The sequence below is a fragment of the Miniopterus natalensis genome, chromosome 15 (genome assembly GCF_054644295.1).
Source record: "Miniopterus natalensis isolate mMinNat1 chromosome 15, mMinNat1.hap1, whole genome shotgun sequence".
NCBI classification, from domain to species: Eukaryota; Metazoa; Chordata; class Mammalia; order Chiroptera; family Miniopteridae; genus Miniopterus; species Miniopterus natalensis.
In genome coordinates this window covers 39,655,468-39,676,996 of record NC_142095.1, presented here as the reverse complement: position 1 = coordinate 39,676,996, position 21,529 = coordinate 39,655,468, and the positions used below count along the sequence as shown (strand labels likewise).

Genomic DNA, 21,529 nt, shown 5'->3' with positions numbered 1-21,529 from the left:
CTACAGAGGCACGACTCTGCTGGCAGCCCTCACACTTCTCAGGAGATCAGACTCTTGAAGTGCTTCAGCTCTGATCCTCTGGCCCCTGCTGCCTCAATAGAGTAAGTAAGAGCTTTGCTTGACTTTCAGAGGCAGATGTGGAGCCACGGACCGCAGAGAGAGCTAAATATTTGGCTTCCTCTTTCTCCGAAAGTCTGTAGTGCCATGTCCGGGCATGACCAAGAAAAGTTTCAGGCAGTGGGCTGGCCTTTGCTAAAAGGAACTTATTGGGGTGTGGGCATGCATTTCTCCTCCTGCCCAAGGTTAAGTAATAGTAACATCCTGTGCAAGAGAACCTGAATGTGGTTTTCTACTAAACTCCAATATTTTAGGGCTATTTATTAGATGTGTTTAATCTTGGGCCAATTTAACCAGTAGCAGACTAATAAAATAACAAATTTAGGCTTGCTGCCAGGACAAATGTTGACTTACCCTTATAATGTTGACTAAAAGGAATAACTTTGAAAGTAATTGAGGAGTGAAACCTTAGCCAAAAATACAGTGTCTGAAACAGTGGTTCTGTTTTATTTTACTGGCGCTGCTAAGAGATTATGCTCTGTAAGCGAGGCTGCTGCTGCCTGCTGCAGCTCTCAGAGAGTCCTACCTTCTACTGAATTATTTCCCAAGGTTCTTTTTATTTTATTTTTCCAGCCCATAAACCATCATTCAGCAAAAAATAAATTTCCCCATGGCAGACAAGTAGGACAGTGTGGGGGAAAAATTCAGTGACAGTGAGAAGAATAAAGATAATAGTGTGCTTGAGGTCTTCCCTCAGAAACAAAACAGCATGCCCCCTCAGAGATTGTTGTAAAATTAATTGCTTCTCCCGGGTATGTGTACTGGATCAAATCCATCTAGCTCACTCCACACTCCACCTTTCCTTCATTTTGTCATTCAGTTTAGACGAACATTAGAGTGCTATAATATTTTGCTATCATGTTTTGTACTTGAAGGAAGCAGGGAAGGCCTGGAGGAAATGAAGCCAAGATGACCACAGAAATGGTCATAAAGTGTGATTTCTCTCAATCCTCATTTTTTACTTGCACCATCTGGGAAGCTGTGTTTGGGGCAGGGACCAAGCAGGCTTTCAGAGGCTCATGCCAGCATTGTGTGAGCTCAGTCATATGTCCCCCTGATGCCTTTGCCTTAACCAAGGCTCCCCTAAAAACCACCACCACACAGACTGACCTTGGCCAGATGCTGTAGATGCTGACTGGACTTTTTGGAGCTGGCTGACTGGCCAGGCAAAGACAGACTTGCTATACAGGGAATAAATACCTTTCCAACCTTAATATGTTCAGTGGTATGGCCTTGAGAGTTGATGGTTTAGTTTTGTAGATTTGCCCAGACCATCTTATGATTCTCCATCCTATGCTTTTTAGCATTTCCATGGGAGGAGCGGCTAGAGAAATCCTTGGATCTTTAACAGCAATACAACACCCTGTCTGCAGCATGGCCACGAAACTGAACTAATGCAGAGTGTGCTGTGGATTTTATTTATCTAGGCTCTCCTTGTTTCCCATTAGCAAAAGAAGAACACCGCTCCCCCCTCCCCCCCAAAGAAAAAAAACCCCCACAAAAAAACAAAAACAAGCACTTGTTTTTTTTCTTTTAAAGAAGGAAGGAAATTGGGATGTTTTCCTTATAGGGTCTGATACGGAGAGAGTTGGGCTATTTTATCAAAGTGGAAATCAGATCCCCCTCCCTTGGATGCTGGTGAAAGGCAACCTAACTCCAGGAGAAAATAAACAGAAGGGCGTGGCCTCCGTCTTTGAGAGTAGCCAAGGCAAGGTATCTGGACTCCCTCCGGGAGCCGTTCCTGGTGGCTTATCACAGTCCACAAAGTCTGTAGTCCCTTGTGGAAGTCACTGATAAGCATCTCTAGGGGAAAGTTACAGTTCTGAGTGTGAAGATCTGTTGCTCACCTCATGGGTTAGAAGCCAATAATCCTGAAGTGCGTTTGGCCTAATCAATGAAGCCAGGTTTCCATTGGAATTTGGGCATTTTTTTCCCTTTTAATTTCTGGTAACAGATGCCAGAGACAAGAGAAGAGAAAAATTGGGTTAGAATAAAAAATATTTCTAATGGAAATTTTGGAGTTTGAAACCATTATTTCATTATTGTCTTTTTCTATTTCCAAAAAGTTAGGCGAAGAGCCACTTTCAGGCGCTGGAGACTCTCCCCTTTCTGTTTCTGCAGCCCCGCATCTCTCGCTTGGACTTTCTCATTGCTGCCTCTCTGCCTTGCAGCCCCTGCCCTGCCCCTTGCCTGCTGCAGCCAACACTGACTCTCTTGGTCACTCTGCGGGGATCAGCCTTCTGATTCTCTTCAGCTGGGAGACCCTCCTCCCAGGGTGTCACCTGCACCTGTCAGTGAAGCCCACTTTGCAGATGCTGGGTAAACACTCACCGAACTGGAATTAAAAGGATGCACAGTCACAAAGTATCTCTTGCAATATATGTATTAATTACAAAGGGAGTGCAGTAGTCCTCCCTTATCCACGGTTTTTTTTTTCCACATTTCGGTTACCTGCTGTCTATCACAGTCCAAAATATGAAATGGAAAATTCCAGAAATAAACAGTTCATAAGTTTTAAATTGCACACTGTTTTGAGTAGCATAATGAAATCTCATGCTGTCCTGCCCAGGGCATGAATCATCCCTTTGTCCAACAAATCCACGCTGTGTACTCTCCCTGCCCATTAGCCAGTTAGTCGTGTCTCAGTTATCAGATCAGCTCTCGGGGTACTATAGCGCTTGTGTTCAAGTCACCCGTACTTTACTTAATAGTGACCCAAAGCACAAAAGTAGTGATGTTGGCAATTCAGATATGCCAGAGAGAAGCCATAAAGTGTGTCCTTTAAGTGAAAAGATGAAAGTTCTCTACTTAAGGAAAGAAAAAAGATTGTATGCTGAGCTTGCTAAGCTCCACGGTAAGAACGAATCTTCTGTGAAATTGTAAAGAAGGGAAAAGAAATTTGTGCTGATTTTGCTGTCGCACCTCAAACTGCAAAAGTTTTGGCCACACTGCATGACAAGCGCTTAGTTAAGATGGTAAAGGCATAAAACTTTATCATAGGTATGTAGGTATAGGGAAAAAACACTGTATGTACTTGGTACAATCCACCATTTCTGGCATCCACTGGGGGTCTTGGAACAGATCCCCTGTGAATAAGGGGGACTACTGTACTAGTAACTTGACAGTCGAGAAATCCAGCAGATGTACCTGTATTAGTTTCCTAGGGCTACTGTAACCATGGCTTAGAATAATAGAAATTTATTTTTCACTGCTCTGGAGACTGGAAGTCTGAAATTAAGGTCTCAGCACAACCATATGATCCCTCTGAAACCTGCAGGAGAATCCTTTCTTTCCTCTTCCTAGCTTCTGGTGTTTGCTGTCGATCTTTGGTGTTCTTTGCGCTATCGATAAATCACTCCAGTTGCTCTCTTTGTCATCACGTGGCATTCTCCCTGTGTGTCTTGTCTAAATTTTCCTTCTTATAAGGACACCAGTGATTGGATTTAAGTCCCAAAGTAGTCGAGTATGACCCCATCCTAACTTGATTACCTCGGCAAAGATCCTATTTCCATATAAGGCTGCATTCATAGGTTCAGGGGTAGAACTTCAACGTATCTTTTTGAGGGGACACAGTTCAACCCATAACACCACCTTATCAAGCATGTCAGAGTTAAGATCAGCAGTAATAAGATACAGTGACATAATGTACCCCTAATATGATGCACTGAGCAGGGCCTATCACTTCTGTTGTATTCTTGCCAAAAGTGCATTATCTGAGTCTAATCGTGAGAAAACATCAGACATCTATATTGAGAGACATTCTACAAAAAACAGAACCCTTCAAAAGTGTCAGTGTCATGAAAGACATACCGATTCTGAAACAGAAAAGGGACAAGAGTGGGAAATCTGGTGAAATCTTTTAGTAGTTCAGTTAATAATGTTGTAGCAGTGTTACTATCTTAGTTTTGATACATGTAACATGGTTATGTAAGATGTTAACAGAGGAAGTAGGGTAAGAGTGCATCCAGGAGCACTCTGCTATTTTTGCAACTCTTCTGTAAATCTAAAATTATTTGAAAATCAATGTTTTAAAACAGAGAGTGCAAATTCATCTGTTCTTAGAAGCAAAGGGGAGGGGGAAGAGAATCTAGTAAAATCATACCAATTTTTAGTCCCATTTTAGGCTTTGTTAATTGAGAGCTTGCTTTTCACAAAGGACTGTGCCATATGCTCACCTAATTTCTTGGGCCGAATAGTTTAGTGGAGGCGTATGGTCCAGTATGTGATCCGCATCTTGCCTCTGCCACCTGAGATACGTGACCTGTGTAAGTAGTTATGCTCATTGTACCTCAGCTTACTCATCTGTAAAATGGGAATAATGATATTCACTCTCTCATAGGATGTTCTGATGATGCCGTGGGCAAACCCATGGAAAGCTCTTAGCCCAGTGCCTGACACAGATTATAAGTTCCCAGTAAATGATAGCTCTCACCCACAGAATTCTTACTACTGTATTATGAGAGGATTATTTCCCCATGTTTAGTTGAAGAAACTGGGGACAAGTAACTTACCTGTGATCACCCAGCTAATAAGTATGAGAGCCAGACTAAAATGGATAGATAGATAAATAATAGATAAATTATATATATATATATATATCAATCATCATATATATAAATTATATATATATATATATATATATATATATGATATCAATCATCAAGTTAGAAAAAAACATTAACCAGGAGGGAGAATCTGCAGGAATTCTTTGAGGGGCAAGATACAAAGCAAGTGCCCTCAAAGGGGAGGAGTGGGGCCATTTGAAATAAAGCTATGTCTTGGAAGGAGGCAGAGGCAGGAGTAAATAATTGGCCAGTGAGTCAGTGGGAGGACCTGAAAGGGTAGGAAGGCCGTGGCGATAGGAGGTGCCATGCCCAGAGTGTCATCTTTGGGTGTATCACAGCAGAAAGCTGAGCCCGAACACCCCTGATGCAGCACATGATTCTTTTGATGCCAGCAGTAGTATATAGAGGTCAGCAGACTATGGCCCACTTCCTTTGGCCCTCAAGCTAAAAGTGGTTTTTATAAATTTTTAATGTGAAATTATATGAAATTTGAATTCTAGTGTCTACAAATAAAGGCTTAATGGGACATAACCACACTATTTACATACTGTGTATAGCTGATGGCAGAGATGAGTAGGTCTGACAGAGGCTAGGTGGTCCACAAAACCTAAAATATTTACCATCTGGCCCCTTACAGAAAAAGTTTGCTTAGCCCTGGTATAGGGCATGGGCTCTGGAGCCAGCCTGCTTAGATTTAATTCTGGCTACCTTTTGCCCTGGCTGGGTAGCTCAGTTGATTAGAGCATCTTCCCCATATGCCAAGATTGTGGGTTTGATCCCCGTCGGGGCAATTCAGGAATCGACCAATGAATGCATAAATCAGTGGAACAACAATTTGATGTTTCCCTCCTTCCCTCCCTTCCTCTCTCTCAAAAAATCAATTAAAAAATTTTTTTAAATAAATCAATTCTGGCTACCTTTCGAGCTGAGTGACTTTAAGCAAGCTGCTCACTTCATGCCTTAGTTTCCCCATCTTTAAAATGAGGATTATAATAGTAGCTGCCTTGCAGGGATGTTCAGAGGAATAAATTAGTAAACATCTGTAAAGCACTAAGAGCCCCTACAACAAATGTTAGTTCATTATTATTTAATAATGCTAGAGCTTTGCAATCACTCTGAGACTTAACTTTCTTTTTAACATGAAGATGATGAAAGCATCCTAGAGGGTTACTGGGTGGGTGAAAGTTGACCCCTGGTGTGCAGTTCCCAGCACATCTCCTGTTACACAGATGGAGTCCTGCATAATGCTTCCCTGGTGTTCCCAAGCATTGGAAAGACATTTTTTACGATTCCAGCAACTCATGTGCAAAAGCCAGCACAATAAGACAAGAAAAGCAAAAAGCTATAAAGCTTAGAAAAGATGCAACAGAACTGTTGTTATTCAGAAAATGCTGCCTACACAAAATATGCCGTGTCTTTTACTTTTCTTTTTTAACTTCTTTGGTGTGAGGCACTCCTGCTCTGTCTTAAAATTGCATGGTGGGGGTGGTCTCTGCACATGAAACAGGACACCTTGTTCCTGGGTTTAGCATTGACCCTGCCCAGCTTGGTCTGGCAGCTGAGTTGTTGGACTAGGAAGCGTCTGCAAATCCTAGTCCATCATTTCTCCGTAAAGCCCGGAATCAACCTGGTATTGCATTTGCTAGTTCTGAGTAGAGTTCTTTAACTAGAATCTGGAAACATTTTCCCTGAGGGCTCTTTTTAGACAGCAGTAAAATGTAGCTGGAGACATACTGAGTAAATGGAAAAGAAAAATCACATTAGACCAAGATTTTCTTTTTTAATCTCTTATTCTCACTGAAGCCCTCAAGGAGGACACCGTAATTCATACTTCACTCCTGTGGGTCAGGCATGAAACCTCCTCCGTAGATCCAGGAACCTGTAAATGCTCTGGTTTTAAAATTTGTACCTGCCCGCTTTGGTGCATGGGAGCACTAAATCGCACAACCGTCGTGTCTGGTTCAATCATCCGTTGCTTTAGAATGAGATTGCCAGAGAGCAGCCTGTTTACTTCCACATGGTCAGTGCCTTAGGAAAGGCGCTTTCATTACAAACTCATGTAGCAGCACTGCACAACCTGCAGAGGAGCTGGCGTTTGCATCATGTGTACATTCTGTAGCTGTGCAGAAAACGCCCGTCCAACTGGGTCGTGTAAAAGGACAGCAAAGTCAGCAGACTCTTAGAAAAGATGACACAGCAGGTGGAACAGAGCTGAATCTTCGCCTATCCTGCCAAGCGTGCAGTGCTCCCTGCCCCTTTTTAAAGCAAGAGAACTCAATTGGCATTTGCCCTTCAATCTCCCTGTTCTATACAGACTCTGTGTCCCAGCAAATTTAGCTGTTAAAGAAAGAGAGACCCAGGAGTCTCCGGGCTCTGAGGTGTGTACAGGATTATCTGAGACCAAGTCCTGCCCCCCCCGACCCCCCACCCCCGGAAATCTCCCATCTCTCTTGCTGCAGTGCTGTTCATGCCACAAAGGTGGTGATGTCACAGCGCTGGCATTGCCAGCCCAAGGCAGGACCCATTTAGAGGAATTCAGGGGATGCTCAAGAGTTATATGCCTGTGCGCGTGTGTGTGTGTGTGTGTGTGTGTGTTCATTATGCCAGTGATGCAGCTCTGACGTAAGACATATTTTTAAAACCCTCCTCTGGGGACAGATGCTCAGGAGCCAGGAATTGGACAGAAAGCATCCTGAAGGGCACTGTCACCTGGAAGCAGCAGGGCTATTGGATCTTTCAGGCACTTCAGGAATTAGAATGCAGCGTCTCTAATGTTGAGAGATTCATCTTTTGCGTTTTGGAACTGAGCCTTCCCAGTGTTCAGAGAGCTTCCTGCTGTCTGTTCAGCTCAGCAAGCCGAGAAGCTGGAGAAGTAACAGGCGCAGCCCGGATTCGTTCTCCGTCTTGGAAAAGTATTTACTGCTTCGAGAAACCGTGAAGTCACTCGTGGCCACATTGCAGAGTTGTTCTTGCCCTTTTCTTTTAGTCTTTTAATTTTTGTATTTAAATGCCAGAAAAGTTGGGTCTATTTCAAAGAAGGCTTCTTTCTGATTTCTGAGGCTGGCAAGGGCATTAAATGAGATGAGAGTTTCTTGGCGGAATTCTAAGTCCAGGCACAATTTTCCCAAGCACCTACTATGTTCACAACACCCTGCAGGGATGTCCTGGAGAATCTGAAGTTCTGGCTTAACCCTCGAAACTTTGAAAGAAAGCAATGGCTGAAAAAGAAAGATGAGCATCTTGAGACTCCCTCTGGAAATGATTGAGGTTCGCCACATTTGTCACGTTTGGCTTTTTCCATTAAAATTTGGTGTTTCGTGTGCTGTTCAGCATCTCCTGCGGGTCAGATGGAGCTTAGGAAGACAAGGGTAACTGTTCTGTTTGTCCTTGTCAGATGTTTTGTCTGTCATCTCTGTCTTTCAGCCTGTTTTATTTATGTAATTCTCATCTGCAAAGTCACTGGAATGGATCGGCTCCCGCTCACCCATCAGCTTGGTTTGGGTAACTTGCAGATTTGCCAGTGCTTTAGGTAGAGTTGATTTTCAAAATTTGTGGCCATATGTAGTATAAAAACTGATGCCCTTGGCAGGGTTTTCTCTTGGTGCATTTTTCTTCTGCTGCCTGGTTGTTCTTGATAAGTATTAAAATGTACATTTCATACTGAAGGTGCAGATATGGTTTCTTAAGAACTTTAAATTTTTTTAAAATTTAGTTAACTAAAAGATTCCTTGTGCTTTAGAAAATCCATTGCATAAAGGAGATTTGAAGAGTGGCTTTAGACAAGGTGGAGAAAAGGTTTTTTCAAAAGAGGAAACCAGAAGCATCAAAGACAGCATCCTCCTGACCGGGCCGTTGGGTGGGAAATCTGAGGTGGGCCTTCTCTGCAGAGGGGGTCGGGGAGAATTTTACTGCATGGAAGCTTCCGAGTTAAAAACGAGCAGATGCTGGGAGTGAGGGGAGTGAGCGGATCTGGGCCTATTTGCTGTCCACTCCGAGGCTGCTTCTGTTGACATCTCGCTGGCATTTCTCCTTCCCAGGCTCCTGTGCCAGGTCACCTCCGCACAGCTGGAGTGGGGCAGGGCAGTGTTCACGTTTCACAGATCAGTGCGCAGCCAGCAGCCCATGGAGTGGGGCAGACTTTTGGTGGAGTTATGTTGTCTTCGTAATTGAACTTGACATTTTCCTTTCTTTTTTCTTTTTGATCCTACAGGAGCCTAGTAATAAACGGGTCAAACCCCTTTCCAGAGTCACATCACTAGCAAACCTCATCCCGCCCGTGAAGGCTACACCGCTAAAGCGCTTCAGCCAAACCCTGCAGGTAAGAAGGGCACAGTGGGCTCATGTTCGAAGAAAACCATGTTGTGCAGGAGGGCATTTCTCTTTTTCTGAGAATCTGCCCTGGTTTCAGGTTGACCTGAATCAATGTTTATTTTAATAGAAGGGAGCAAGGGAGGGAACCGAAAGGAAGAAAGAGCTACTTTCAACTTGTAGACTGGGGTCAGGCGATGTCCTTTGAGAAGGGTAACTGGAGGAGTCATCTCTGTCTGGACTTTTCTCACAATTGTATTCCTGAGTTGTGGTCCCCATTCAGATGTTCTCTCTCCGGTTTTGTCCTAACGTATCTGTGGGCCTTCTAAGGAAACCAGCACATGGTATGAGCCAGAGGGTGAGAGAGCCTCATGGCTCGAGTTGAGATCTGCAAGTTACAGCACGTGGAAAAAAATTCAGTCCACCTGCCTTTTCATGGCCCGTCAGCTAGGAATGGCTTTTACTCTTTTAAATGGCTGGGAAAAAAATCAAAAGAAGGAACGATATTCCACCACATGGGAAAATTATATGAAATTCAGATTTCAGTGTCCATAAATAAAGTTTTGTTGGGACACAGGCATGCCCGATGCTTATGTGTTGTCTGTGGCTGCTTTTGCAATAGGCAGAGTTGAGCAGTTGTGACAGAGACCATATTGCCCACAAGGCCAAAAATATTTGCTATCTGGTCCTTTGCAGAAAATGTTTGCTGACCTCTGGCTTAGAACAGGGGCCCTGGAAATGAAGTATCTTAGTTCTGACCTCAGCGCTGTCACTCAAAGACTTAGTCACCATGGGCAGATGTCTTAACATCTTTAGGTCTTGCTTTTATTCCCAATGGGTAAATGGGGGGTGATGCCATTAGCTCCTTTATAGAATTATTGTAAAGATTTACAACATAGTGCATTTAAAGGGCATGGTATAGTGCCTTGGTCCTTAGTTAGCAATCACTAATTTGCTAATTAGTTATCCGGGAATTAAGTGCTATCTACTGTAATAATTCTTTGGTTAACAAGTGGTGATAGTTGTTCTTAAACTCCTGATCAGCTTTATCTTGTAAAGTGAAAATTGAGACTTGTCCAAAGCCTTATACCCATTTTGATAATCATAAAAGCCCTCTTATAGACTGAAGCCCACAAAAGTCATGCTATGAAGAGGCTCACCTTGTGTAGCTGAGAAGTAGACTCGAGTCCCCCATTTCTCACTTGTCCTGAATACTTTTCTTTATAGTATTTTTACCTTGACTTTGTGGGTCATTAAGAAAATGGTGGACTGGAACCCAAGGCTTGTCCCATGCTATGACAACCTGTGACTTGAGAACTATTTTAATCTTCCTTACCCCTCCCGTCGTAGCTTCCACACCATTCAGCCAATGTACTGTGTCTCGGCTTAGCCCAAGCTGTTCTCACCACTTTCCTATAGACGCTGTGCCTCTCCAGTGCCTCCGCTGCCCTGCCCATTCCTCTGTTAACTCTGCTCACAGTTTCTTCTGAATGAATATCCCAACATGTAATTACCTATGGGTTTGGCTCTGTTTCTCTTGGTTGCTGGCGCCCTGAGTATCCCCTGATCCCCTTGTGGGAGAACAGAGGAGAAAAAAAATAAGGTTGTCCAGGGGAGGCAGATGAAGGACTTTGAAGCTGGTGGAGAAAACTCTGTTTACCTTCTCTCCCCCGTGACCAGTCCCTCAGCCCTCTGGCCAAGTTCATTGCAGGCTTCCCCTGGAAGATTCATCACCACCCTAGTCCTGCACATCTGGTCTTTCGCTGAGTTCTGCTTTTTGAAAATTCTTTAGCCTGCTATTTCACCCTTTCCTTTCCACCCCAGTGGCTGTGGCTCAAGTTCGTTCACTCCGTAGTTATTTCCCCCCTTGATTACGAGACCCCCATGGTACCAGCAATCTCTTCCCATTGTCTCTCCTAGGACAGTCCACCCTCTGCCCAAGGAAGGGCCTCACTCGTCCCACAAATTGAGTGGGCCCTCATCAAGCATCAGGCTCTACTTCCTGCCCTCATGTTGCTTACATTCCAGTTAGAGTTGCTTTCTGGCAACTTTATGGCCACATCTGGCCCTCAAGTTGTGTTTTGTTTGGTTGCACTGTGTTTTGAGCTGACAATTAAAAAATCAAAACAGATTGTAAGAATCTGGCCTTCTGATGTCTCTTGAGGAAGTGGAAGGCTTGGTAGTGCTGAACCTCTGTTCCCATGTGGTAGCAATGAGCTGGACCTGAGTAGCCAGCCAGCTGTCGCTTACAAAGTCCCCACTGTCATACCTTCAAATTCTTTCCCTTGGCCTCCCAGCAACCTTTATTTCTTTTCTCCTGCTTCTGCCCTACACAGGGAATGCTGCAGGAAATATTTGATCACCTTGACAATTTGCATTGACCTAAAGAACTGGGACAGAAAGAAATCAAGCCATGTCTGAAATCCAACAGAGTGAGGCCAAGCAAGGATGAGAAAGCCAGGCCCCAGGGAGGGATCTGCTATGTGAAGATTAGTTTCTAAAACCTTAAAGATTTTTTTGGTAGCAAAATAATATATATTTTTTCAAATATCATGATAAATAGCTAACTCCAGGCTCCGCTTATGGACAGAAACAACCCAGCAGAAGCAGAACAGTTATTCATAATGGTTATGCACCTAGACATGGAGAGAACTTGAGCAATGTGCTTAGGCTGTGTGTCCTTGAGGGATCAGCAAATGGAAAGATGCCCCTGTGGCTGCATGCAGAGTTAGCCATGTCTGCAGGGGGATGTGGGAAGCATGAAGAATGCCACCACCACCCCCCAATACAGTGCTAGTTCTACAAAATTACTTGCAGTCCTAGCATCTCAGTGATAATCTCGTGATGTTATTGCGTCCCTCACCAGCTAGAATGGGATGGAATGCTAATGTAGCCTGAGGAGCAGGGAGGATGGGGGAAGGGGGAGCCCCAGCGGGGTACTCAGTGGGCCACACTCACGTTCTTTGCCATTTTGCTTACTGTGGTCTTGATGCCCATTCTAAAAGGAGAGGAACAGAGAACAAGGAGTGTAGGAGCTACCCCACGCCTCTCAGCATGCGTTTCTTACCCATATGTGTATATATTTATACCTTTTCTACTTCCAAAAACAACTCAAGGCTGTGATTGAACAGCTTGGTTCTCTGCTGCAGTATCTCTCATCCTTGGCTCCTGGCACCTTAGAGCCATGTATATCCCTTTGGATACCCAGTTGTATCTCCCGGGTTGGGCTCCTTTTATTATAGGAAAAGAGATGAGTGAGACCCAAACACCCAAACACGACACTTTAATCAATAATGGAGCACTTAGCAGTCCTTCCTCTGGCGCCTCAGGAGGGTATCAGGAGAGCACGGGGCTGGCAGCCTCTTCTAGAAAGGTTGAGACACCCGGTCACCGATGGAGTGGTGCTTGCAGCAGCTCAGCCAGACACTGCAGGGCTTGTTCTCTTGCCTACCCTGTGCCCCATGTGGACTGGGGGCTCGGGCCTCCGCACAAAGGCGGCATTTGTGGAAGTCACAGAGGGACGGCCGACTGCATGGCCCTCCGTCTGCTGCTGACCGGGAAGGTTAGCGCTGCTGGTAGATGGAGCACAGATGTCTGGATCCCTCTGGGCCCATAAATCCTCTCGCTGGCCTGCCTGGGAGGAAAATCCGGCCCAGCTCCGAGCGGGATCTGCATGCACTCCTCCTGTGGAGCGAGGAAGGCAAGGTGGCCTCCCGCCGTTGGCCAGTCACCTCGGGTCCCAGCTGTGCACGCCTGGTGGACCCGTTCGAGTGCAGCGCGTGCTGTGGAATGCTGTGTGCATTACACTGGGTTGAGCCCTGCCTCCTCTTTGGACAGGAGCTTGCTTTTTTTTTTTCCATTATAAAAGTATATGTTCATTATGGAAAAATACAGAAAAGGAGAAACAGCCCATTAATATTTTAATAATTCCCTTCCAGTGTTATTCTAGGTATGAGTGCGTAACACTCACACTCCGAGACTAATTTGGGGGTGCTCCCAGTCTACCCAGCCTTTTCTTTGTGTGATCTGTTCACTTTGGATGAAACCTCCCATGAAGACTGTGGATGATCAGTTTTTCTTGCATCTCTATTAGTCTTGGCCTCATGTATTTCCAAGCTATGCAGTTAGGTATATAAAGGTTCTTCTTTATCATTGTTAAAGCCTCTTGGGGAATTGTTCCTTTAATTAAAGTTAAATAATCCTGTTCATTTCTTTTACTGCTTTTGGGGGGGGGGGGGTGTTAATTTTAATTATTTTTCGTCTTGCCTGATGTGTTTTATCTCTTTCATTTTTACTTTCCCTTTGTAATTTAGCTGGATGGGAATTTTGCTATGGCTTATGGGAAATATTATATCACAGTTATTCTTGGAAAATATGGTCTTAATGGACTGAGTATATATTATTCCAGTGTGTTGATGTGATTTATTTTATATAACCAGTCTCTTATAAATGAATATTTAGGCTGTGAATATTTTTGGATTATTATATAACTCTATTGAAAATGATTTTTTAGGCATTTGTCTTTTTTTAAGTACCTACCTTCTATAGGACTTTCTTGTCTGGTTATATAACATCATTTTAAAAATTGAAAAATATAGAGAAGGACAGAAAAGGGAGTAAAAGCCATTTGTAATCCCATCTCCCCATCTCCAGAAAACTCCTGTTAACATTTTGGCATATTCTCAGGCAACCTTTTCTTTTACAATATAGTTGCATGTGTATTTTTATAAAACAAAATCACAATCACACTATATGCACTATTTTTAACTTGCTTTTGTCTTAACACAGTATAAGATAACCTTATAGTATGAGAGTATATTTTCAAGTCATTAAATATTTTTCACAAACCCAATTTTTACTTTTCCTTTAAAAGGATATACCAGTTTATGTGATCATTCTTCTGTTGTTGAATATTTTAGTTTCCATTTTTCCACCATTATAGATGACAGTGCTTCAAACATCCTGATCACAGATCTTGTGTGTGTCTATATTTCTTTCTTAGATTATATTCCCAGAAGTGGAATTCTGGCCAAAGGGTGTGAACACTAAACGCCTTTGATATCACAAGAGTTAGGCCTCTTTTCTTGATGTGTATCTGTCCTGGACAGAATCGCTTCTCTGTGTTCTCACATCTTAATTCTAGACTCATAGTCACATTTCTCCTCTCTTTTGGCACAGTTTTTCCTCCTCCTGCTGTGACATCTTTACAAGATGGCTCTTCCCAGGGGCCCCTTAACTTTTCCACACAGGCCAAGTTTGTCTCTTTCTTTTCTTTGTATCCACAATGCCTAACACTACACATTACTTAGGATGTGCCCCGAATTTGGCAGTTACTATTATTATCACTTTTCTTTCTTGAAAAGGTGGCCATTATTCTTCTGAGGGGCTGGCAGTGGGTGACCACTTAGTAATGTTATATAAGTAGGCTACCTCACAGTAGAAAATGACTCCCCTCCCCAACTTGTATCCCCTCAGGGAGGGTTGTTGTGGCTAAAGAAGGGTTTCTAGTAACCACAGTCTCTAATTGCTCCATTCCCTGGTCCTTAGATCTGGAGGTTATTTCATGTAATCCAGATACAACAGAAAATATGAGGCATCAGTGTTTCCCATTAATGTTTCTCATATCAACTGTTATTTGTTCTTCCCTAGACTTGTGGGGAGTAGTGAGTATGAAAAAGGAGACAATGCCTGCTCTTGAAAAGGAGAAAATCTATTTGGTAAAAGTTGTCTAAGATATTTAAAAAAACAAACCAGGAAATTCAAAGCTGTTGTATCCCAACTGCTCATCCACTCCCATCATAGTCTATGTATAGGAGAAACCAGAATCACCATCAAATTTCTGATATTGGTTACTCCTAGGGAGTACCATCAAAGAGACTTTTATAGGCCTGTTGTTTTCTGTCTTGTGTTCTCCCTTTCCCCGTTCCGCACAATTACAAATTAGTAGACATGAGTAAACAGGCAGCGACTATTGAGCTTCAGTTTTTATGTTATGTGTTTCTATCATGCTTGAACTTTTCAAATACAGGGCGGGGCCAGAGTAGGTTTACAGCTGTGAGTACATGAAACGAGAGTTTGTTCTTGTATTATTATTTATTAATTATTGTGTTATTTTCCATATGAACAACTGTAAACCTGCTTCACCCCACCCAGTAATAATATTTACCTTTGCAACCAGATAAAAATATATAAGATTTGAAAATCTTATAGGATAAATAATAGAGAGAGCATGGTTGGTAATGGCCTGGGAGACAGGAGTTGGAGGAAGGGTGGAAGGATTTGCATTGAGCCTGGAATGGCTCCGAGGTGATGGGGATGAAGGAGAGAGAGGGCATTTCAGATGTGAGGAAGGAGTGGGAGAAGACTGATGGTGTTTAGCTGTGGGAGATAAGTAGGAAGAGTACCACCCAAGCAGATTTGCTTAATTTCCATGAGCTGGAAACCATGGTTTTCTTCTCCAAGGACCTCACATTTAGTCCCTTGGTCCAAGGTCATACACTTTCTATAACAGACAAAAGTCTTTGGTCCTAAGTTATTTGGCAGATATAGAAACAAGCTTGGGGTGTGTGTGTGTGTGTGTGTGTGTGTGGTGGTGGAGACAACCAGAAACAATACTTACCTTGCGATCTGGAAGGTAGGGGCATAGCTGAGAATTGACCTGTGTTCCATGTCAAGAGGAACTCCTCACTTCCTGCCAATCTTTACTATCCCTAGAATAATTCAAAACTTGTCAATTTTTATTTAGTCATAACAACTCCATTCGTGGAGTATTTACAATGAGCCAGGTTCCATGTAAAGTACATAATATCCATATCTGTGGCTTCATTTCATCTCCATAACAGTGCAAGGTAGGATTCATCACCACTTAATAGGGGAGAAACCTGAAGGCTGGAAAAGGTGCCCTAAGTCACGTAGCCAGTAAGTGCAGGGGCTGGGATTCTGTAACGCTTTCACAGTGCCTCTCCTGCAGTTGACTTTTGCAAAAAGTCAGTTTGGTCATAATAAAGCCTGCAGCTTGCCAGGATCTAAACATAACGGCCAGACCGTCAGCCTGGGTCATCCCACTTCACTGCTGATCCCCCCTCACTGTTTCCCTATGTGGCGGGGAGAGTTGTCATTGCCATTTTAGCTCGTGGAATATTTTATCATTAATATTATTGTACAAAAGCCCTTTTATGGTGCTCAATGAAGAGGCTGGGCTGCTGCGCCAAGTCTCTGGAACGCTTCCTAATTTTTGGCTTGCACTAAGCAAATTGTGCAATGTTTTCCCCATACCAACCAAATATTTTCTTCAGCTTTTCATTCATCTACTCAGAATGTCTCCCAACTACAGGAAGGTTTCTCCTTGCTCTGGGTCTATGGGGTTTGCCCTCCTACCATGTTATGTTTTGTTTTGTTTTGTTTTTGATCTTCGCCTAAGGATATTTTTTCCATTGCTTTTCAGAGAGAGTGGAAGGGAAGGAGGGAGGGAGGGGGAGAGAGAGAGAGAGAGAGAGAGAGAAAGAAAAAGAAACATCGATGTAAGAGAGACACATCGATTGGTTGCCTCCCACTTGTGCCTGACCGGGGCTGGGGATAGAGCCTGCAACCAAGGTACTTGCCCTTGGCCAAAATTGAACCCAGGACCCTTCAGTCTGTGGGCCGACGCTCCAACCACTGAGCCAAACCAGCTAGGGCTCTCCTACCATGTTTAAAAAAATTTTTTTCTTTTAATATATCTGTTGGTTTCAGAGAGAGAAAGGGAGAGGGAGAGAGAGAGATAGAAACATCAATGGTGAGAGGGTCATTGATCAGCTGCCTCTTGCACACCCCCCCCCCCCCCGCCCGACTAGGGATTGAGCCCGCAACCCGGCATGTGCCCTGACCGGGAATTGAACTTCAGTGTCCTGGATCCTAGGTCTACACTCAACCACCAAGCCACGCCGGCCAGGCTCCCACCATGTTTTCAATGTGCATTAATCTGAACCAGATTCTATATATGTGATTTTATGTTTATAGCATCACTTTCACTCAGTGTTCACAGTCTTACTGGTTTTGTCTGCTGGTTTTGTTTTTTCTTAGTCAATATCTCTTTATTGTGGAAAATCTGGGAAACAAATGTAGAGAACTATGAAGATGAAAATAAAAGTCATCCATAGTCTCACCATCCGGGGCGACGCCTGTTAACATTCTCTATTTAAGTAGGACTCTTCCTTCTCTTAATTCTGCATGTGAGATCATCCCATTATCATTAAGTTTCTCTCAAAAAGGATGTTTTTAACAGCTATATAATGTTCCATTTTATGGTTACACTGTAATTTATTTCATCCCTATTATTGGTCATGTTAGGCTGTTTCAACAACACTGCTGGTGAGGGGTTTTTTCCTCCTATAAATTATCCTAATAAAGGTCCCTCAAGGAGCTGTTTGGTCCAAGTAGCTCAGAGATGCCTCTGCTGTTTGCTAATGAATGAAAACATATAGAAAGAAGCACTAATGGTGGCCGTGCAGTCAGTGGTACAGTAACAATGATAGGTAGCATCCATTTCCTACCAACCATGTGCCAGGCACTTGGCTAAGCCCTTGATGTACTTTTTCTTATCTAATCCTCACCACAACGTTGTGAGGTACTTGTTACCACGCCCTTCATACACACAAGGAAACTGAGACCCAAAGGTGTTAACTTTTCCAAGGTCTTCAGCTACTGAGTTGACTTGAAGCCATGTCTGTTTTACTCCAAAGCCTGTGTTCTTAACCCAAATCCATGTTTTGTAGTCAAAAGACTGGACTCAGATCCTGTTCCAACACTTACCTTGTGCCAGTCACTTTAATCCTCTGGTACTTGGATTTCTCATCTATTAAAAGGGGGCAAAATACAAGAACCTGCCCAGTGCCTTTCCCAGGATTAGCATGAGGTTCAAATGTCATGGAGGCCACATAGCTGGGAAATGTTATTTGTCAATTTAAGTTAATTGGTCGAATCAAGCCTTACACGATAGACTCCTCCAGTATGCTGCTGGACAACGTTTTCTGGTCCCGGCCGTAGCCACTGTACATTTTGGTTTAACCCATTGTAGTAGCAGCATAGAAATGTGTTCTGTTCTTACAGCCCCACCCTAACTTCTAGTCCATTTAATAATAAACCATGTGTTACAAATAGCAATGGTAAGCATAAAGAAGTTCCTGGCCGGAACTCCTTTTTGGAGCATGTTATCTTTGGCTGTAGAGACTGTCTGTTTTTTTGGAAAAGGGTGAGGGAGCGCCCCGCTGAACAGGCAGCATTAACGAATCCAATCTGTTCCATCACGCCTCACCTGCTGGGTTTACATTTCCTCTGACACATGTCCCCACCACAGACAGTCCCCTTTGCACCTGCAGCATCTTTTCCTTGTATCCAGCTCAGGCATAAACACCAGCACCCATTTCCTAAACCTGCATTATCTTTGCCTGTTATGGCCATTGTTATTTTAGCTGCCAGTAATTATGAGCTTTCGGTTTTTGACTCATTTGCTAGGCTACCCTCCCTCATGGAAATTCTTGCTTATCCTGGAACATTTTTCATTCCAGGCCCAGAACCCACCCCCTCTCACCTCTGGGTGGGAGGGGGGTGCATGTATGTGTTTCTATTTTGTTTGCAATCCCTCCCAAGGCTGGGTCCCTCACTCTGACGTGAGCCTCTCCTGGTCACCATGGGCCAGTGTTTCTCACCCCAGGGGACATTCAGCAATGTCTAGAGGTGTTTAAGCTGTCATAACTGGGGTGCAGCACTACTGGCATCTAGCGATTAGAAGTAAGAATAATGTGGAGCATCCTATAATGTGCAGGACAGCCCCTCACAAGAAGGAATTTTCTGGTCCAAAATGTTAGTGGTGGCGAGGTTGAGAATCCCTGCCGTGGACTGAGAAGTATCCTGAAACTCCTCTATTTAGGCACATGCACCCCCACCACACTTGAATCTTACCCTGGGGGAAGCAGGATAGGATATTGGTTAAAAATTGGGGGAGGGGCGGTTGGACTGAAATAGACCCAGACCTGGGTGTCATTCTGAGTTCACCAGTGACCTGGGTTTAAGTTCTGGAGCACTATTCATTAGCTACATGACCTAGAGCAAAGCATCACCTCTTTGAGCTTCAAGTTTCCCCATGTGTAAAACAGGGGGAATCCTTAACTCCTGGGTATAGCAGGGCTCTAAAGCTCTCCTCACAGTGCCCAGCACATACAGCATGCCAGTCATTCATTAGGCAAAATTGTTGAGGTCCTACTATGTACCAGTTGCTGAAGAACCCATCAGTGAACAGAACAGATAGATATCCTTGCCTTCATGGTGTCTACCTTCTATAGGGAGGAAACAGACATGTCAGAAATAAGCAGTAAGTGACATCATATGGCACATGTTAAAAAAAGAGAGAGAGAGAGAGAGAAATAGCATGGGAAGAGAAGGGATGGGCACTGGAGGGGGCCCTGAAGGAACGTGGCTTTTCTCTAGGAATAGTCACATGTTCCTCCCCCAATTTCAGCCCTCTTATCTAATTGTGCCCAGTTGTGTTAATGACTGATAGGGGTGTAGGTCATCATGTGTGTCATCGTGAACACCTGCCCATGGTTTGGGGCTAGCTGGCTGTGAGCTATCCCCAAGGCCAGCCAGCTGCTGGTCAGCAGCATACCTGACCAGAGGTCTTTATTTCTTTTTTAAGATTCTTCCGCTTTCTAAGTGGAGTTTAAAAAGACAAAATGTTTGTTTTAATCCAGCCTAACTAAAGGTGTGAGTGAATCTGAGGTTTGGTCAAAGAGCCACTCAGTCATTCCTACAACAAATGAGCAAATGCATTCCCTCTGTTTAACTGGATTTAAATTCCTAGAAGGCTGGGTCTCATCTCACTGAGCCCTCCCCGCAGTGCTTGCAAACAGCAGCTACGGTCCTCATAGTAGAAAGAGCTGAGGTTTTGGATCCAAACACATCTGGTTTTGAATCCTGCCTGGGCAAGTTTCTTAGCCTCTCTGAGCCTCAGTTCCTTATCATAAAATGAGAATAAACTTCCCGTTTGTGAGGATCGGTGGTTGTGAGGATCAGAGAGAACCCATCAGAAGTGCCAAGCCTGGGAGGCACACCCTTTGTGACATACGTGGTAAACTTGGTCCCTGCCCCTTCCCCTTAGTACTGGAGCCCAGCAATCACTAAGGAAACACAAAACTAGGAATTCTTAGCAATAGAGCTCACCTGGTATAGCTCACATCTGTTTTTGCCCCTCAAACTGCAACAGAAGAAAATCTCCAACTCGTTGGGAAATTTTTCAATAAATACATAAAAATATGCACAATCTTACATTCAAAACATGAAACTGAAATGAAGGGGAGGTATAGTTGTTTTTCCTATTAGATTGATAATATTCTGTTGATGAGAGTCTGGAAAAAGTGTACTCTCATGTCATATACCTTTCTGGGGACAGACTGGAGGTCAGTTTGGCAGTACATATAAAATTTAAGGTGTTGATTTTCTTAGACAAGGAATCCTACTTAAGAAATCTGCCTTACAGAAATACCAGCACAAATACATTAAGGATGCTCACTGAGACACTTTTTGTAATAGCCAGACACTGGAAATGATTTTAATGTCTCATCAGGTAGAGTTTGATTGAATCCATGTGGTCTATCTAGACATAAGGTACAAACTCTGGAGCCATTAAAAAGGACCCACAATAAGGTTTCGGTTTTAATTCCCAGTCAGGGCACATACCTAGGTTGCAGGTTTGATCCCCGGTCTGGGTAAGTATAGGAGGCAAGTGGTTAATGTTTCTCTCTCACATTGATGTTCCTCTCTCTCTCCCTCTCTCTCTCTCCCCCTCCCTCTCTCTCTTTCTCTGTCTCTCCCCCTCCCCCCCTCTAAAATCAATAAACATATCCTCGGGTGAAGATTTAAAAAAAAAAGTGAGTGATTTTGGGTGATGAAATGTTTTGGGACTAGATAAGGTTGATGGTTTATTTGCACAACAAATAATTGTACAACATTGTGAATGTTATATGAAATTTCATGTTATATGAAATTTCACCTCAATAGATTATGTTTTAAAGAGTGATCTTTAGCCCTGGCCAGTTTGGCTCAGTGGATAGGACGCTGGCCTGCCGACTGAAGGGTCCAGGCGTGATTCCGAAGGCCAAGAGCACATACTCCGGCTGCAGACTCCATCCCTGGCCCTGGCCTGGGTGCGTTCGGGTGGCAACCAATTGATGTGTTTCTCTCACATAGATGTTTCTCTCTTTCTCCCTCTCCCTTCCACTCTCTGAAAAGCAATGGGGGGAAAAATACATCCATGGGTGAGGATTTAAAAAAAAAGAGCAAGCCTTATATACTAACATGGAAAGCTATATTGTTATATGAAAAGAGAAAACGTTGTTTTCTGTGAATGCCAGCAAGTGCATAGAAAAGGTTTGGCAAGATCTAGAACAAACTTAATAGCATTTACTTCTTGGGAAAATGAGGGGATTTGTACTTTTACATATTTTTGTAATGTATGAAAATTTAAAGTAGCATAAATTACTTTCAAACTGGTGATGGGGGCGGGG

At 43.5% G+C, this 21,529-nt stretch overlaps 1 protein-coding gene across 4 annotated transcripts in view; it reads left to right on the top strand.

Annotated features, from left to right (window-relative positions):
* Positions 1 to 21,529, top strand: part of ARHGEF3 (Rho guanine nucleotide exchange factor 3) — a 238,653-nt gene that overhangs the window by 194,787 nt on the left and 22,337 nt on the right. For 3 of the 4 annotated variants that reach the window (XM_087825039.1, XM_016204504.2, XM_016204505.2), the window contains one exon: positions 8,893 to 9,000. In XM_087825039.1, the coding sequence (XP_087681165.1) occupies positions 8,893 to 9,000 (108 nt within the window). Of the gene's footprint in view, positions 1 to 7,925; positions 7,950 to 8,892; positions 9,001 to 21,529 lie in introns of those variants that run through there. The other variant, XM_016204506.2, reaches the window with a different exon arrangement.